Below are 16,428 nucleotides of genomic sequence, written 5' to 3' on the forward strand. Positions count from 1 at the left end.
CCTCCCACTGGGCCCCCCTGATGTGCAGGGTGGGCAGGCAGTCGCCTCAGTGACCTCAACTGAGGACCCAGTGGGTAGGAGGGGACGAGTCTCAAGGGCACACTGTAAGGAAGAGAAGCCATGCCACACTCCATCCTGAATTCTGAGGGACCCACCAACAGGATGAAAACCACAAGTCGATGCAGATGTACTCAAGTGGCCCGCATGCATACACACAGACACAACCAATGAGGGCATAAGAGAAACAGAGTCACTGGGCTAAGAGGAAGTTGCAAGAAATAAAATTTCAAAACGCTGCATTAGGTACAGATAAACATGCGGACAGAAAGGGCTCTCAGTCGTGCTGCTCGCTGGCAGGGGGACCCTGGGCAAGTCCCTCATGGGGCCTCTATGACCAGGTAACCAAGAAGCTCTAAGCTTAACCACAGAGATCTGATTAACTTTGGGTTTTGGTATTTTGAGTTTTCTTTCCCTGGCTATGGTGTTTTAATTTCTATTTTTACAATCTTTTTTTTAAAAAAAATCTCCCTTTCAGTGATTGTCTACCGTCTGTCCCGGGAGCTTCCATTGTTTCATACTCATTTAGTCCTGACTACCCCCTTGGAAGGTATATGTTATTCTTACTTTATGCTCTAAACGTGCTTGAGGTCACACATCTAACTGGAATAAAGATGGTTCCTGGTTTTATCCTCATGGTACAGAGGAGTTACTCAATAAATAGCTCATGGCTGAATGAATAAATGCACACATAAATGAATAAATTATGTTGTAGACTCCTTTCTAAACCCATGAAGTTTTCACTATATAAGACTCCTTCTACACGTGTCTTTTTGATAAAGTTATCTCAGAATCTTTTTTGAAAATTAGACATACATCAACAATCAGAAACGAGCAAGACTTCTATTCCATCTATAGGAAACAGGTGTCACTGCCACAGTGCCCTGTCCCCGGAAGACCGTCATAATCCAGCAACTAAAGGGTTACACCTAGCTCGGCAGGGGGCTTCCAGGGGCCTGCTCCCAGGCTTGGGTGACCTCAAATTCTGATGGTTTCTTGTTGAATATATAGGGTATCACTCCTGGAAATAAGTAACTTAACATCCCAGGCCTACAGTTTTTGCTCATCTGGGTAGAATTAGCATGTTGACCTAGAGCTAGTTTCCTCTAGCTCGAATATTTCATCACCCTATGAGAAGAGAAGAGGGAAAGCAGTGAAGGAGAAAGCCAAGTCCAGGGCAAAGGCAGCACTGGCTATGGACAGTGGTTACTGCCCTAAATCCAACTTTAGCGGGAACTCTCACATTTAGCTGAACTTCTGAATCACCTGGAGCACTTAGTAAACCCACTGATTCTTGCTCTATTTCACTTCCCTGCAAGAGGTGTTTGTTTGTTTGTTTGTTTGTTTGTTTGTTTAAAGACTCTGCATGAGGCTCCCAGGGTACTTCTAAAGTTTATCTCTGATTACCAACCGCTGCTCTTAGTAGGGGAAATCCTTGAAGCTGAATGAATTGACATTCGCAGAGAGGATATTTTCCCCTCTGGCCAGAGGGACTTCTCCCCGCCCCACCAGCTTTCACTCCCTGTGCCAAGGCTACCTGGTTTTGGAGGTTTCCGTGACCTGCGGGTCCATCCCTCTAATGGCTGCTGGTGAACTGTGCCACATTCCAAAGTTCTCTCCAACTGTTCTGAGCCGCCTGCATCTGAATTCAAAGAAGGGGTGCAGAAGCAGCTGGAAGAGAGAAACCAGAGTGGCATAGTCCAGCAGCAACCTTTGAAAGAGCCAATCAAAACTGCCAGGCTTCTGATTCATCACACGGGGTGAAGGAAGGGCCTGTCATATCGGTCACTGGCAAGCAAAAACCAGAAAGAAAACTAAAAGTTGGCACTGGTGATTTGAAAGGTGGCACTCAAAGGCCGCCACCAATAATTAGAACCCAAATAAAGCTGTTTTGAAAAGTTAAGCCATCTTTTGTTGTCCTCAATCTTTACTTTTTCAGATTCCCTCCTTTTTGTGTTTTCAACTGAACTTGACAATGACTTGTCCTCTAGTCCAGAAAATCAAATGTCTATTTAATTGGATAATTAAATTGAAAAGTGAACCCTGAGGATTTTTGGAATGATAGTATTAAGAAAGACTTTTCTCTTCCTCTCTTGAATCACATTATTTCCTTTTTATTACATGATATATGTATGTTTTAGACACATGTATAAAATATGCAGTGGCTATTTCAGATTTCGGAATTCAAGAAGTAAAGGTCAACATTCTTACTAGCATGGGCAAAAAGATGTGATAAATGTCTTGCCATTGAACTTGCCAGCAGCTGGCAGTCGTGGCACCCTGGCTATTGTTTCTGAGTACACCCCTCCCTCAGACTCCCACCTCCACCCCTTGGCTCTGTAGAGAGTCTAACTGACAGAATATTTTAGTTATGTTCCACCTAGCCCTGGTGGTTAAGAACACAGGACTGGATGGGATAAAGCCGAAAGGCTTAACGATGCCATATGCTACAACTTGGCTATACCAGGTTATAAGCAGCCAATGTCATCCCTTGTTAAAGGATTCACTTTAGAAGTAATAATTCCAGGGGAGAACAGGACATCACACTCTGTCACAGTGGAAGAACCTGATACAGATACAAGATGAAACAAGTCATCATTTTAGGAAAACCCCCTTTGTCTTGAATTTTGGTCTTATTTGAAAAAGCCAGAAAGACCCTGAGAAGTTATTTAGTTTGGGGAAGCAACTTTTGAAAATAAAGAATAGGGAGACGGATAAATTTTCAGAAAGAGGAAGTCCAAGAATAAACAAGATGGTATTTTAACAAACACCCTAAAACACAGGACCAAATACATGGACGGTTTCTAATGATACACTATCATCAGAGAGAAAGTAACAAGGCTTCAAAGACAGTGAAAGGGTGCTTCAGGACTGCAGAATGAGAAGCACACAGAAGCATAAGCTTTCCAGTGTGCCCAGAGGACATGCCCCTGACACTGGCCAAGTGTGTCAGCACCGAGCCTCAAAGAATCTGACCAGGATGGAAGAAGATCTACGGTGGGCATATATGCATTCGATTGACACCTGACAGTGCAACCCACAGCTCCATTCCTATACTTCCTGAAGCCAGAGAACATTAACTAAACTGAAGTTGACTGGAAAATTCCCATAAACATATAGAAGTTTTTGTGCGTTGCATTTGTTAAGACTTTTTCATAACCCTACACTGTAAAAAAAAAAAAAAAAAAAAGTCCAAATGAATAGAAGACACCAACCCAGCAAGAAAACACAAGCAATTGCTGATTGAGGATACGGCGACAATAGCCTCAAGACATTACTGAAGCATAAGCCTAAACATGAGCAACTTCAACAAAAGAGGCAGCTCTGCCCACAGTGGGCTTGGAGCCCCTGCTCTTTGAGTTCCAATCCTGGATTTGTCACTTATTCATTGTGTGACCTTGGACACGTTACTAAACCTCTTCATAGTTTCCACATTGGTACTGATACAATGGGGATATACCTACCTGGCTTGAAGACTGAATAAAAGACAATGTAAATGGTAGGGCTCTGTAGCCTGTGAAAGGGCTACATCTTTGTAGCCTGGCAACTAACCCAGCTCACACAGCGGGGGGGGTCTCTGCTGAGGGAAGAAGCAAATACCTGAGGTGTCACACGCACGCCTTCCTGTTGAGGGCTCTCTGTGAGGGGTGCTGCGCCTATAGATAACGTGGGGTTTGTTTTGTTCCTCTTCACCTTCTTGCTCGTCAATGGGCAGCAGTGGTTCAATAAAATAATCCCCATCGTGGGACCGGAATGTGCCCAGCTGCAAATAAAGAGAGATGAGAGGTTGATTTAATATAACTCAGCCACTGGGAGGAAAAGGACACTGGAATGTTGCCAAGTGAACGGCACCATTACCCAATCCCTTTCCCATGAGGGCTGCTTAAACTGAAAAGTCCTCCTGACATATTTGGAAAAGCAGTTGTTTCTTTTGTCTGTTTGTTTTGGGTTTTTTCCCCACTCTCTGCCATATCAGTACCTTACCCTTGATTGGACTCGACTTTATTGCACCTGCTATCCAAACCTGTCTGTGAGAAATACTTCCTTGGTGCTCAAGTTCTAATTATATACACTCCTACAGACTGTTGAAAGAGAGTGTTTCTGTGCATTAAGACAGCCTGGAAACTCAGGGACAAGTATCAGCTCCAAAAGCAAAAGCCTACCCAAGGAAGCCTTATTATGACTTCAAACTAGAAAGCATATGTTGACTACAAGGCACTCAAGGTGGTACCACCCGTGACACTGGCACATGAGTCTCTTACCACCCCTTCCCTTGGCCATAGGGAGTGACATGGGATAAGACTTTGCAGTCAGGCTGCCAGAGGTTCCAATCCCAGCACTGCCACTTACCCACCCGCCTTGGGCAAGTTCCTTAACTGCTCTGAGCTTCAGCTCCCTTGTTTATCAATTAAGGACAAAAATACTTACTGTCACTTGTGCAGATTAATAAGATAATGCGCGTGAAGTGCTTAGCAAAGTGATACCTTGTAAGGGCTTAGAACACATGAGTGGCTTTTGGTGTTGCAGGGTTAGCCTCTAACCACCAGGACACAATTTGCGTTTGCCAATCACTCTAAGCACCTTGAAAGAGGTAACTCTTTCTCCTCCCAAGTACCAACAAGTTTTGCAAATGATTAATGGTGATTCAAAGTTGAACCACCCAAACAAAACATTACAAGAACACTAAAAAGTTCCCCATGCCATGCCGGTGGGCAATGTTTCAAGGGAAGTATCAAGCTCTTCTTTCTCCATTGTTCCTTTTCCCTGTGGCGGGAAAAAGGCAGAGGCCTTTGACTTTCCCCTGGACGTAGGGAAATGAGCGTCCTTGAACGTCAGCAGCAGCATAGGCACCATCCAGGAGTTAGTTAGATACTCAAATAATCGCACTCCACCCCAAATGTGATCTACTGACTCAAAGTATCTGGGGGTAGGGCCCAGGAATTGAAATTTTAGAATTCTTAGGCATGATAAAGTTTTCAAGCACTTGGCTAAGACACTGGGGTTCCCAAACCCAGCTAAGTGTCAAAATTGCCTAGGAAGTTGAAAAAAAAATTTAGATTTGGGGTGCCACCCTGTATCTGCAGATTTGGAATTTCCAGTGGTGACGACTAACATCCGTATTTTTTAAAAAGCTCTCCGTGTGGTTCATGAACCACTGACTTAAAGAGAAGACAACTCTAGTGTCGTCTGGTGTCAAAATAAGAGACAGAGTAACTGGTGTCCAGAGAAGAAGTGATTTAACAAGTTTATTTTCACCCAGGCACCTCTCTCCATTTTCAACATACAACTCTGGTGTTCTCTGAGCACAGAGCAGGAAGCTGGCTACAACATGGGAAAGCTACTAGAGACAGGCTATAAATATTGAGAAAGAATCTGGGAGCCCATGTGGTGAAGATCTGGCACCTTTGATTATTGAAAGGGGAAACTGAGGCCCAGAGAGAGGAACTGGCTTATCCCCTTCAGTGATACAGAAGCAGCTGAATAGTACCCATGGTGAATCTAGAACTCGGGTACCCTGACTCTAGTCCAGTGCCTTTAAAAACAAACAAAAACAAGAACTTTGAAATTCTCTTTAAGAACATAGATTCATTCTCTGGCCCATGGTTAAGAGTACGGGTCAGAGGATTGGGTGGGAACCCCAACTCTGCCACTTACTAGCTGTGAAACCTCCAGCAAGGCCCCAACTCTCAAAGCCTCAGTGTCCTCATCAGCAAAATGGGTTGTTTCAAGGATTGGGCTGTTTGTTGTAAGGAGTTAGATGAAATAATGCATACATAAAATACTTATCATAGTACAAGACACATAGTAAGAGTTCAATAAATGGTATCTATATGAAGTCAGATTAATTTTGTGGCTGATTCACAAAACAATTGCTTGACTGAAGAGTAATCCTTTCTTGGGTAAGGTGACCATTTATTCAAACACAGGTACTAAGTGCTTATAATATACAAGGCTCCAATACGGGAGAGGAATGAATTGATGCTGACCCTACTGCCAAGGAAAAGGGGATAGAACACGTGTTCCAAGAACCATACTACAAGGGACAGCACACTAAACATCAAAGAGAAATGCAGGTAAGAGTCTATGAAAGTGGAGATGGAGAGACAACAGCAGTCTGAAGGACGACAAAGAGGTTTCCCGGGGAACAAGATACCTTAGTTACACTTTGAAAGAAGGGTATGATTTGAGCATGTGAAGCAGGGTGAGATCACCAAGTAAATCCAAAGGCCCAAAGGCTATGAGATAGAACTAGGACGGGAGGGAAATGCAGAGAAATGCGTGAGAGCAGGTTGCCTGAAATGCAGGATTTGTGAAGGAAAGCTTAACAGATGAGACTGGACATGTGGATGTGAAAGGGGTGAGGAGGTCCACTGTCAATGGTCTGACGTGCCAGATGGAGGAGTTTACAGTCGTTCACTAGGCAGTGGGGTGGTCTGTGAAGTAAATGAACAGGGTAGCCATGCGATCTTGTGGTGCCTTGTCATCAGTGATCTGTTAGCAGTGTGTGGCAGGGATTAAAGAAAAAAGACCAGAGAAGAAGCCAGATGGAAATATTTCTTAGACGTCAGTCCTAACGACACAGGAAGAGAGAGGGAAACAGGTCCAGAGTCATAGGAGGGATGTTCAGAACAGGTGAGAAACGCATCTGAGAGGGAATTCAGGGAAACTAGTAACTGACCAGAGGGGTGACGGGAGTGGGGGAGGTTGGCATGACTCACTCTGAAGAGTGAAACATTTCCAGGAAGGTTTCCTGTGTGGGCCACGAGGAACGTCAGGATACTATTAGTACTGAAACGGTAAGGGGGCATCTTGGGAAGAAAGATAAATTCCAGGAGGAAGACAAAGGGGCAAGGGTTTTGGAGCTAGATTCGTCCCTGAAGATATAAACAGCCAGCTCACATATTTTTCGTATGTATGCCAGACCTTGCCCCTCACCTCCCCAAAAAAGGGCCAGATTGCAAATTAAACGCAATATAAATGGACTCCTCAAGGTCTAGACAGTCCTTCTGAAGTCCCGGCCCTCAGTTCCCTGAGAGAGTTACGACTCCGCAGTTAACACGTGCGAATTACCACCTAAAATTGCCAATAGAAACTAAGGTCCTGCGCAGTAAAACATACCACTGCTGGGGCCACTCAGCGGGGTGTGGAGGCGGGGAGGGAGGAGGAGTAAAGGCTGTTTACAAACTTGACGTACACACGTAGCCCTATCAGTAAGGTTCTGGAATTGTGGGTTACAACCTTGGGATTTGGGTACACTCTGATGCCCTGGGTTCCGGCACCTGACTTGTGCCCACCCAGACCCCAACCTTGCTAAGAGCAGAAAGATTCCAGGCGTCTTGGGGCAGTGGTGACTCACTGCAGCACCCCCTCCCCTTCGCCTAACTGCCGTCTCCGCCCACCCCCAAACCATGTCAACAAAGCACGGCGGCTCTGGGAGCTTTGCTGGGGGCTAAAGGCGTTCATCTTCGTCCTCGCATCCCAGCAGGCTAACCCTCCCCCGTCCGAGTCTTCAAGCTTGCCTCGCTCCCCACCCGACCCTTCGGTTGAGCAGCGGAGATAGATGAGACATCCAGATGCGGGACTCTGGAGCCACTCACAGCAGCCCGTGGAGGGGGCAGCCAAGAGCCCTGGGTAAGTATCCAAGCTCCCACTTGGAAAAGGTAACGACGGGGAGTTAATGGGTGCTCTGGGGAAAAATAATCGTATCACGGGGGCGCACGGCGGAGAGCGCCCGTGCGCTGGGGGAGTCTGACCCGCGATAGTTTCTGCGTCACAGCGCGAGGGAGAAACGCACGTTGCTTGGGAAAGTCCTAGAACAGCTCTTGCTCGGGTCAGAACCTTACAACGGGTCCTCAAATATCAGGAGTGGAGAGGGCGGACACCGCGTGGGGCCCACTGGAGGGCAAGTGGGGCGGGGAGGGCGTAACTAGGTAGGGGGTAGGGGTATCAACTTGGATCCCCTGCTAAGTGCGTATTTTGCAGCGCAGAGAGGTGGCCGCCCCGCCCTCTCGCCTTCCCTCTCTAGGGAAACGCGCGCCGCAGGCTCTCTTTTCCGATTCTCTGGCACCCCATGGGTGGTGGAAATCCCAGAAGAACTGAAACCTTCTCCGGGCAGCCTCTCCAAGCTCTCTCCCAGTATTTCTGCTTCTCGGGGCCACCCCACCAGCAGGGTGCAGAGTCGCACTGCGCCGCACCCCCATTCCCAGTTTCCTCCCTAATGCAAAGCGTCCAGGGAAGGCTCCGCCCCGTTCCCCGCCCCCTGAGCCCTCGGCCCACCCTTCCGTTCCTGGGATGGGACCTGTTCCCTGTCAATCCAGCTCAGCCTCAGGGTTCCTGGCGCGTGAAAAAAGGGCCTGAGAGAACGTGGGGACTCTAGATTACGCAGTGCACTCCAAGACACACGGAAGGAACTTCCCCATACCCGTGGCTGGGGATTCTCAGCCCACACCCCCGACTCAAGACGCGCCAATAAGGAGTCGGGTTCTCACTGCGCTCAGCTGCTCGGCTCCTGGGCGGCCGAGTTTGCAGCAAGGAAGGACAACTCTCTCCGACTTTGGAAACTGACTTCCCAGCCACCTACCGGTGTGGGGCAACAGTCAGCTGAGTCGAATTCGGACCCTAGAAAGCTCCGAAACATCCAGAACTCCCCGGGGGCGGATGCGTGCGCTCCTCTCGCGCACTCACCGGTGTAGCCACCCAAAGCGTAGGACGCAAACAAGTTTGTAGCTGATACTTAACGCCAGAGCAGAGACGGCGCAGTGAGGGTCTTAGGCGAGAGAGCAATTAAGTCTCCTAGAAGCGGGTGAGGAGGCGAGAGGGCAGGGGAGGGGTGCGCGTCCACTTACCATTCCTGAGCAGAGGCTGATGACGGCCGTGTGCTCGGACTTGGTATTGACATGGCCTTTGTAGAAACAGTGCTTGAGTTCCGCTTCCTCCTCAGAATAAAACTTTGTCTGGTTCACCCCGGGTGCCCCGAGGAGGGTGACAGTGAACATTGGAGCGATAAATCCGGCATGGGCGGTGAGATTAAATAGAAATTGCTGGCCGAAGGCGGAGAGGCGGTAATGGGCTTGGGTGTAGGTAGCGGAGGAAGAGGAGGAGGCGAAGGCAGGCCAGGGGTCAGAAGCAGAGTTAAGGCTCCGTCGCCTTCTTTTGAAGTGTACGTTCGTGGGAAAGGGTTCTCCGAGAGCGTTCACTCGGATGGGAGACGCGATTTCGTATTCGCTCAGAGTCTCTAATAGTTTCACTGCAGAGAGAAGCAGAGGCACATGAACCAATAATTCAATTTTCCGCAAGTTTTAATTTAAAAATGAAGTGGGCGGTTTCGTCCTGAGTTATTTTCCAGCTTCCCCCTCCTCCGCCCCCATTTGAGTCAATCCCTTCACCTTCAGTCACTGGACAAATATTTGCTGAACACCTACTATGTGCCAGGAACAGTGTTAGGCGCTGTCGGAGCTAGACAATGAATAAGTCAAAACACATAACATGATTACAGATCCTGACAAATACCCTGAATAAAATAAAACACGCCACGATGGGGTGCCCCCAGTTACTAAGTAACTGTAGTTTGGGGCCTGGGGTGGGGAAGGAAAAAGATCCGGCTAAAAGAAGGGGGAGACGACAAAGTTCGTTCCACAGTATCTCTCTAGAAATAGGCTGGGAATGACCTAAAGAAGGGAGAGGCTGCAAAGCGGGAGACCATTCTTTCTAGGAAAAGGATAAGAGAGAGAGAGAGAGAGGCCTCCGCTGCGGGGTGCCCGCTGTCGGACACGGAGGCTGGGGAGCTGGCGACAGGGGCGCAGGGGTCCCGGTGGCCGAGCCTCGTTACCTTGCCTCGGGTGCAGCCTGTCCCTGCGCACGGCCGCCGCGGCGTCTGGGCTCCCCGTCTCGGCCAGGTCCCGCACTAGGAGCGTTAGCAGTGTGGCCCAGGATACAAACTGCATGGTGCTCCCCACCCCTCCCCCGCCGCCCCCACTCCCCCCTCCCTCCTGTCCTCCTTGGCGGCTGCGGCGGCGACGCTAGGCAGCGGCCGCGGAGAGCGCTCGGAGCCCGGCGCCCGCCGCCAACTTTTGACTTTAGGAGTCGCTGAGGTCTCGCGGCGAGGGTCCCGTCTGCGCTCGGCTGAGCAACGCCGCCGCCTGCCGAGAGCTGAGCCGCTCGGGCCGCAGGAGGAGCCGGAGGAGGAGGAGGAGGAGGAGAACTGGGGCTCGGCTGCTCGGCCGCATAATGTCCAGGGAGCGGGCAGGAGAAGGCGCGGAACGTGCGCTCCGAGGCGCGCCGGGCGCCCTGTGCTGGCGGGGATAGCGGAGCGGCTTCTTGAATGGGGGGCTGGGGGGCGGAGGCGTGGGGGGGGGGCCGCGGGTCCTCCGCTGCTCAAGTACCCAGGTCCCCGCCTCTAGGAGGAGAGGGGAGGAGAAAGCGGAGGGAGTGGGGACCGCCTCCTCCCAGATCGAGTCCGCTCCTCGGCCGCCCGTGCGGGACTCGAGCTCCCAGAGGCGCCGGGAGCGCTGGGGCAGCCCATTGCGGTCCCGCCACCACACCGGGACGGGCTTTCCTGAGACTCCCTGCCCTGGGGAGGGAGAGCGGAGAAAGTTCTCTCCCTTTCCTGGCGTTCCCAGTCTGTCTCTCTGCCGTCTCCTCTCTCCCTTCCGAATCTCTCTCCCTCGCCCTGTGTCTCTGTGCCGCTCTGTCTCTGTCCCCCCCGTTGTGGTCTCTTCCCCCCTCCCTCTCTAGTTCCCGCATCTCCCCCTTTCCTTTTCTTTTTCTCTGCTGTCCCCATCCCTCCCTCTTCTCCTTCCCCCTTTATGAATTTCTGTCCCTGACCACCCCCTTCTTTTGGTTTCTTACAAGTGAAAGTGGCCCAGCGCAGGAGCGCCTTCCCTTCCTACACTTTCTCACTAGGGCCGAGATTTGGCATCGGAGCTCCGCTCTCGGTTTAATCGCCTCAAGTCAAGAGGTTTAGAGTTGGGGTTCTTATTTTGCAGTTCGCGGTGTGTTACAAATCCATGGTCTCCTGAAAGTTTCTCAAAGCTTTAAAGCTGTGCTTTTCCCAACCTCCGTCCCCATCGCGAGAAGGTCCATAGCTTTCTGTACGTCTCGGGCCCAAAAAAGGTTAAGAACCGCTCTGGGCAGCGAGAGGAGGCGGGGACTTAGGCGCCCCCGACTGCCTCCGGGTTTAGAGATATGGGCATGGGGCGGGGGGGTGGGGGGGAGGTGGGGAGGAGTGCGAGGGGACTGTCGTGGACTCGAGGGGAAGCACCAGTGCCTGGAGGGATTTCTCAATCACTTCCGCTTGCTTTTTGCCAAAGAGATGCTTGGAGCAGCTCAAAGCTGACACTTCAAGCTATAACTACCTCTGCCTTGGGATGCATATTTGGAAGTCAGAAGAATTCAGGCCAGAGAGGGAGGATGTGTTTGGGGGGGGGGGGTCGGGGGGGAGGAAAGAGAGAGGGAGAGAGGTGTTTAATCCCTGATGTTTCAAACAGTTTCTGTAAAAATGAGTATTTGCCCAAAAGTCCCAAAACGAGAGTTTTCTGTTGCTTGGTAGGCTGGCGCTCAAGGTTGAAAATACCAGATTGCCAACACCGGGGACCAAATAGCAATATTCTATACGTGTCCACTACTCTGGAAACATTAATGCATATATTTCTCCTGGAAGAGGGAAAAATGACTTGGCAAGACTGAAATTTCCTAAAGAAGTTGTTAACCCAGATAGACCAATGTTACCATTATCTGTCTGACTGGGATTTAGGATGGGTACACAACGTGAAGATGGCAAAACAGAAATACCTGTCAAGTGCACAATCAGATTTTTAAAGGGTAACATTTAAAGCTTTTTCTAAAACCTTCCAAGTAATTGACTAAAAGACATTTCTGCTAATACACAATCTTTCTTTCCATTATGTAATAAAAATTCCTCACAATCACAGTGTCTAAGGTTTGCTGAGAGTTTAGCAAGGAACAGAAAAATATCAAGAAATCAAACTATTAGGTGATTCCTATGGAAAATATTCTAGGACATCCACTATAAAATTACTTAAAAATGTAGCACGTGTTCAGTATTTCCCATTAAACAATTTTCCTCTTTTTCAATTTAAATCCCTCCTGATAGAGAATCTAACAGTATAGAAATGATTATATGTAAGGGTAGAAGTTTCCTTTGTGTACTCTTTCTCCCTAGTTTTCTTTCTAGGACTTGGCATTAAAGGATGAACTTTGTTTACGGTTCTTTAAAATTGCTCCTAATACAACCAATCATTTCCACAGCTAATAGGGATGAAAACTACACAGTATCTCTTGCAACCTCCTGAGGTGACCAAGAGCCTGGATTTCTAAGTTTCTTATCCTCAGTGAGTCTGTTCATCCTTTCTTAAGTGTTATTAGCTTACCTCTGAATTTACATCTAGTCTCAAAAAAAATCTTAGTAAGATGTTTGAAATTATAAGAAATTAATAGGTAGATTGAGCTAGCTAACTAAATAATTCAGGTCAAAATCTGAATAATAATAATGATAATAATCAACTTTGAGTGCATACCATGTGCTACACCTTGTGCATTGAATACAGCATTTAATTCTTACAGCAGCCCTATGAGGCAGGCAGTATTAGTAATTTCATTTTACAGATAAGGATATTAACGTTTAAAGAGGTAAAATAATTTGATAAGGGTCCCCCAACTAGTGAGAGACAAACTCTTGTTTGTCTCAAACTCTGTTTGAGATTCAAACTCTGTTTCAGCAGTTTAGTCCAAGTTCATAATTATCATATAGAATGAATAAATGAGAAATGTTGCTAGGTTTGGGGGGGGTTGGTTTGGGTGAGGGTGACTAAAATCTTCAAGAGAATTGTCTCAACTGTCTTTGCTATGTATGATTTGTTTTTGGCTCTCTTGCTCCTTTCTCTAAGGTTGAGTATTTCATGATAATCCTCTTAATCTATTTCATTCATATTTCATGATGTTTTCTTCAGCATCTAGTACAGGTCTGGCACATAGTAGGAGCTCAAGAAATGTTTATTGAATGAATGAATAAATATAAACCTTCTATTTTGTTTCAATTGTGCTAAAATGACTTCTTTATCATATTTATAATATGTAATTATTGTATTAATGTATATAAATATATGTGATATATAAATAAATAATACAAATTAATAAGTGATAAATAAATTTATACTTGATATCCTTTTAAGGAATACTTGCCACCAGATTTTAGGCCGGAAACTGACTGGAATAACTGTTCAGGAAAGAATCACAGCTACATGACCTTTTAGATTTTTGGTACAACCGTTAAAATTGTGTACAAATTAAAATGTGTATTGAGCCTCAAAACAACCAATAAAATGTAAATTATGAAAGAAAAATATATGTACATGCAGTTTGGAAGTTGGTTCTACAAATAAGAATATAAAATTACCTGAGTGCAGGAGGGGAGACTGGATTCTGTAATAGCTGGCCCCTCACAGAAGTTTGCTCTGAAGGAAGAACCGCTTACTGAGATCACCTGGAGTTAATGGAAGGACAGATGTTAGCCCATTTTCTTCTCCCAGGCTTTACTGGAATTGAATGTTATTGTAGGTTAAATGGGAAGCTTCTTTGGCTGCTGCTTCATGAAAACTGAATCCCAGAGGACTGATGATGGAGATTAGTCACTAGGGAGAGATAGTCTGGTGAACAGAAATGCGAAGGATGACATCCCAAATGACTTTGCAGAACACCAGTGAAAAGAACAGGAAGGAGATTTGAAGCAAATTTCCACAGAAAGGGAAAACCCACACCCAAATGATAGGGAGACACCAGGAGGCAGAATTAAAATGAATTGTTTCCCGAGTGGTCAGTAGTAAGTGGTTTCAGGAATAGGTCAGTCCGTGGTACTGGGTAGCATAGGATTCTGGTAAATGAAGCACCAAGCTGGTGATGGTCAAACTCTGCAGCCCTGAGCAACACACCCTCTTTGATCCAGTTTCATGTTTACAGAGTGGAGGTGGGGAGAAACTGTCATCTTTTACTTGCCACAGGGGAAATGATCTTATTATATTTTTTAAAGCCTTCCAAATACTGACTTCAAGCGTAGCATAACATAGAGAAAGTAGTTTATATCATTTGTAATAATAACATGAGATTCTTTGCATTGAGTTCCTACTTCGTGCTAATTATTTATTCCTCATAGCAGTCCTGCTGTCTGGGTTCTACTCTCTCCATTTTACATATGATGAAAATTAGACTCAGCAAAGTTAAGTGACCTACCCAACATTACAGAGCTAGAACGTGCTGAGCTGGGATTTGACCAGGAGTCACTTTACCTGCAAAGCTTGCCATCTCTATGAATTAGAGCAGCCTAGTGACAGAAAGACGGTCACCTAATGGTTCTTGATCGTTCAGCCTTTATACCTGGCCTTATGAGTATGATCTGCAAGAACATCCTTTCTTTAATGTGAATGCTAAATCTAAGTTCTAAATAACTCCTCTTGAGCCTGTGTGGAACATCATAGTCTGGTCTTTATGATGGCTCTAGATAGCTCATGACTAGCTTATGGCAATTCTACAAAGGTGTTTACATACCAGGTGCTCCTTTCCTACTTATCATTCCAGAAGACCATATTTTAGCTATTGCCCAGGCTTTGGAGCCCCAAATGAATCCCACTAATAATCAGTTGAAACACTTAGGGCCTCAGATCCTTATTCTGCCCCCTCTAGTATCCGTAGAATGCGACCTTCAGACCTGGGTTCAACATCATAACTACAAATGATTCAGAAGTGCTCAGATTCAAACCACTCTTCAACTAAAGCCAAGTTATAAAGCAATACAACGTGTGCAAATACAATTTCTCCATTTGCCAAAAGTCCACATTCAACACAGACAGTTGTTACAGATGTGCTAGCATGCAATCTGACAATGCTCAGAGCACTGTGGGATGTACCAGGATGCTACCTGCCCCTGAGCCCTGAACGTCTCCTGTCCTGGTTTGTTTCATCCCTTTTGTCTTGTTGTTTGGTGTTCTCTGTTAGACTTTAAACTACACAAGGGCAAGGAGGAAATCTATTGCCCTCCCCACTGTATCCCCTTGGTGCTACCTAATAGGCACTCTATAAATATTTCTTAAATGAATGAGTTTACAATTGCTACAAAACTGTTTCTAGTTTTCAGAGCCAGTATTTTAATTTGTAAAAGCCATTCTCTCTCTCTCTCTCTCTCTCTCTCTCTCTCACACACACACACATACACACCTCTGCAGGAATGATGGAGGTAATCTCTTTCTCAGGGGGAGGAAAGTCCTGCTTTAATTAGAATCTTCTGGAGTAGAAATTTCCAGAGCTAGGCTTTCCCCAATGCCTACATCAAGATTGTGAGCATGGAAAGTAAGAGACCAGTAGTGTGGGCACTTTCCATATCCTTTCCATATCCTGAAAAGAGGGTAATAATCACAGTTGCCTGCCTCAAAGGGATGCTGTGAAAATGAACGGACCGAGGTGTTGGCTTAGTGGCTGGCATATAGGAAGTGATCTCTAAACATCCAAATCAGCAGCCTCACCTGCTGACTAACCCACCTACTAGTTAAGAAGAGCAGTTCCTGATTCAGTCTTACAGAGAAGAGCGCTGGCACCTAGCGCTCCTTCCTCAGTTAACCTCCTTCTTCCACCACTGATTTATGGGCCTTTCTTCTTCCGGGAAAGAAAGTATGCCATGTGCGTGCTTATATTTCATTGACTATGTATTTTTTCACATTCATCCTTGTTGTTAGCCCCCCTGTCCTTTTAAAACTTTCTTTCATTTTTAAACAGCTTTACTCTTTCTCATATTCTGCTTATATTAGCAGTTCCTGTAAGTCAGACTTGGCATTTTTTCAAACATTGGGCTTTTTTTTCTGGCAGAATATATATGTATATATATATATTTTGGCTGCGCTACGTCTTCATTGTTGTGGTGTGTGGGCTTCTTATTGTGGTGGCTTCTCTTGTTTGTTGCAGAGCACGGGCTCTAGGCGCACGGGCTTCAGTAGTTGTGGCACATAGGCTTCATTAGTTGTGGCTCGTGGGCTCTAGAGTGCAGGCTCAGTAGTTGTGGCGCACAGGCTTAGGTGCTCTGTGGCATGTGGGATCCTGCCAGACCAGGGATTGAACCTGGGTCCCCTGCATTGGCAGGTGGATTCTTAACCACTGTGCTGCCAGGGAAGCCCCTCTGGCAGAATATTTTAAATAGCCAAAACATTAGCCAAAACATGATTTCCCATAGAACATTTACAGAAATATATATATATATTTTAAAATTTATTTATTTTTGGCTGTGTTGGGTCTTCGTTTCTGTGCGAGGGCTTTCTCTACTTGTGGCAAGCGGGGGCCACTCTTTTATCGCGGTGCGCGGGCCTCTGTCGC

The 16,428-nt window shown here is 46.7% G+C and overlaps 1 protein-coding gene and 1 long non-coding RNA gene across 20 annotated transcripts in view; one reads left to right on the top strand and one right to left on the bottom strand.

The window, feature by feature from the left end:
• Positions 1-10,394, bottom strand: part of ADAMTS9 (ADAM metallopeptidase with thrombospondin type 1 motif 9) — a 232,660-nt gene extending 222,266 nt beyond the window's left edge. For 12 of the 18 annotated variants that reach the window (XR_012334666.1, XR_012334665.1, XR_012334675.1 and 9 more), the window contains exons 1-3: positions 9,887-10,389; positions 8,904-9,304; positions 3,658-3,820 (exon numbers count right to left, since the gene is read on the bottom strand). Coding sequence is in view for 1 of the 18 variants with exons in the window: in XM_073811332.1 (XP_073667433.1) it covers positions 3,658-3,820; positions 8,904-9,304; positions 9,887-10,001 (679 nt within the window). In the remaining 17 variants the exon portion in view is untranslated. Of the gene's footprint in view, positions 1-3,657; positions 3,821-8,903; positions 9,305-9,886 lie in introns of all 18 variants that reach the window. The other 6 variants (XR_012334674.1, XR_012334679.1, XR_012334677.1 and 3 more) reach the window with 4 other exon arrangements.
• The window catches only part of LOC141279782 (uncharacterized), a 72,833-nt gene continuing 63,507 nt past the window's right edge, over positions 7,103-16,428 (top strand). Inside the window, exon 1 of one of the 2 annotated variants that reach the window (XR_012334681.1) lies at positions 7,103-7,689. This is a non-coding gene — a long non-coding RNA (uncharacterized lncRNA). The remainder of the gene's footprint in view (positions 7,690-16,428) is intronic. The other variant, XR_012334682.1, reaches the window with a different exon arrangement.

The sequence above is a fragment of the Tursiops truncatus genome, chromosome 10 (genome assembly GCF_011762595.2).
Source record: "Tursiops truncatus isolate mTurTru1 chromosome 10, mTurTru1.mat.Y, whole genome shotgun sequence".
In the NCBI taxonomy this organism is placed as follows: Eukaryota; Metazoa; Chordata; class Mammalia; order Artiodactyla; family Delphinidae; genus Tursiops; species Tursiops truncatus.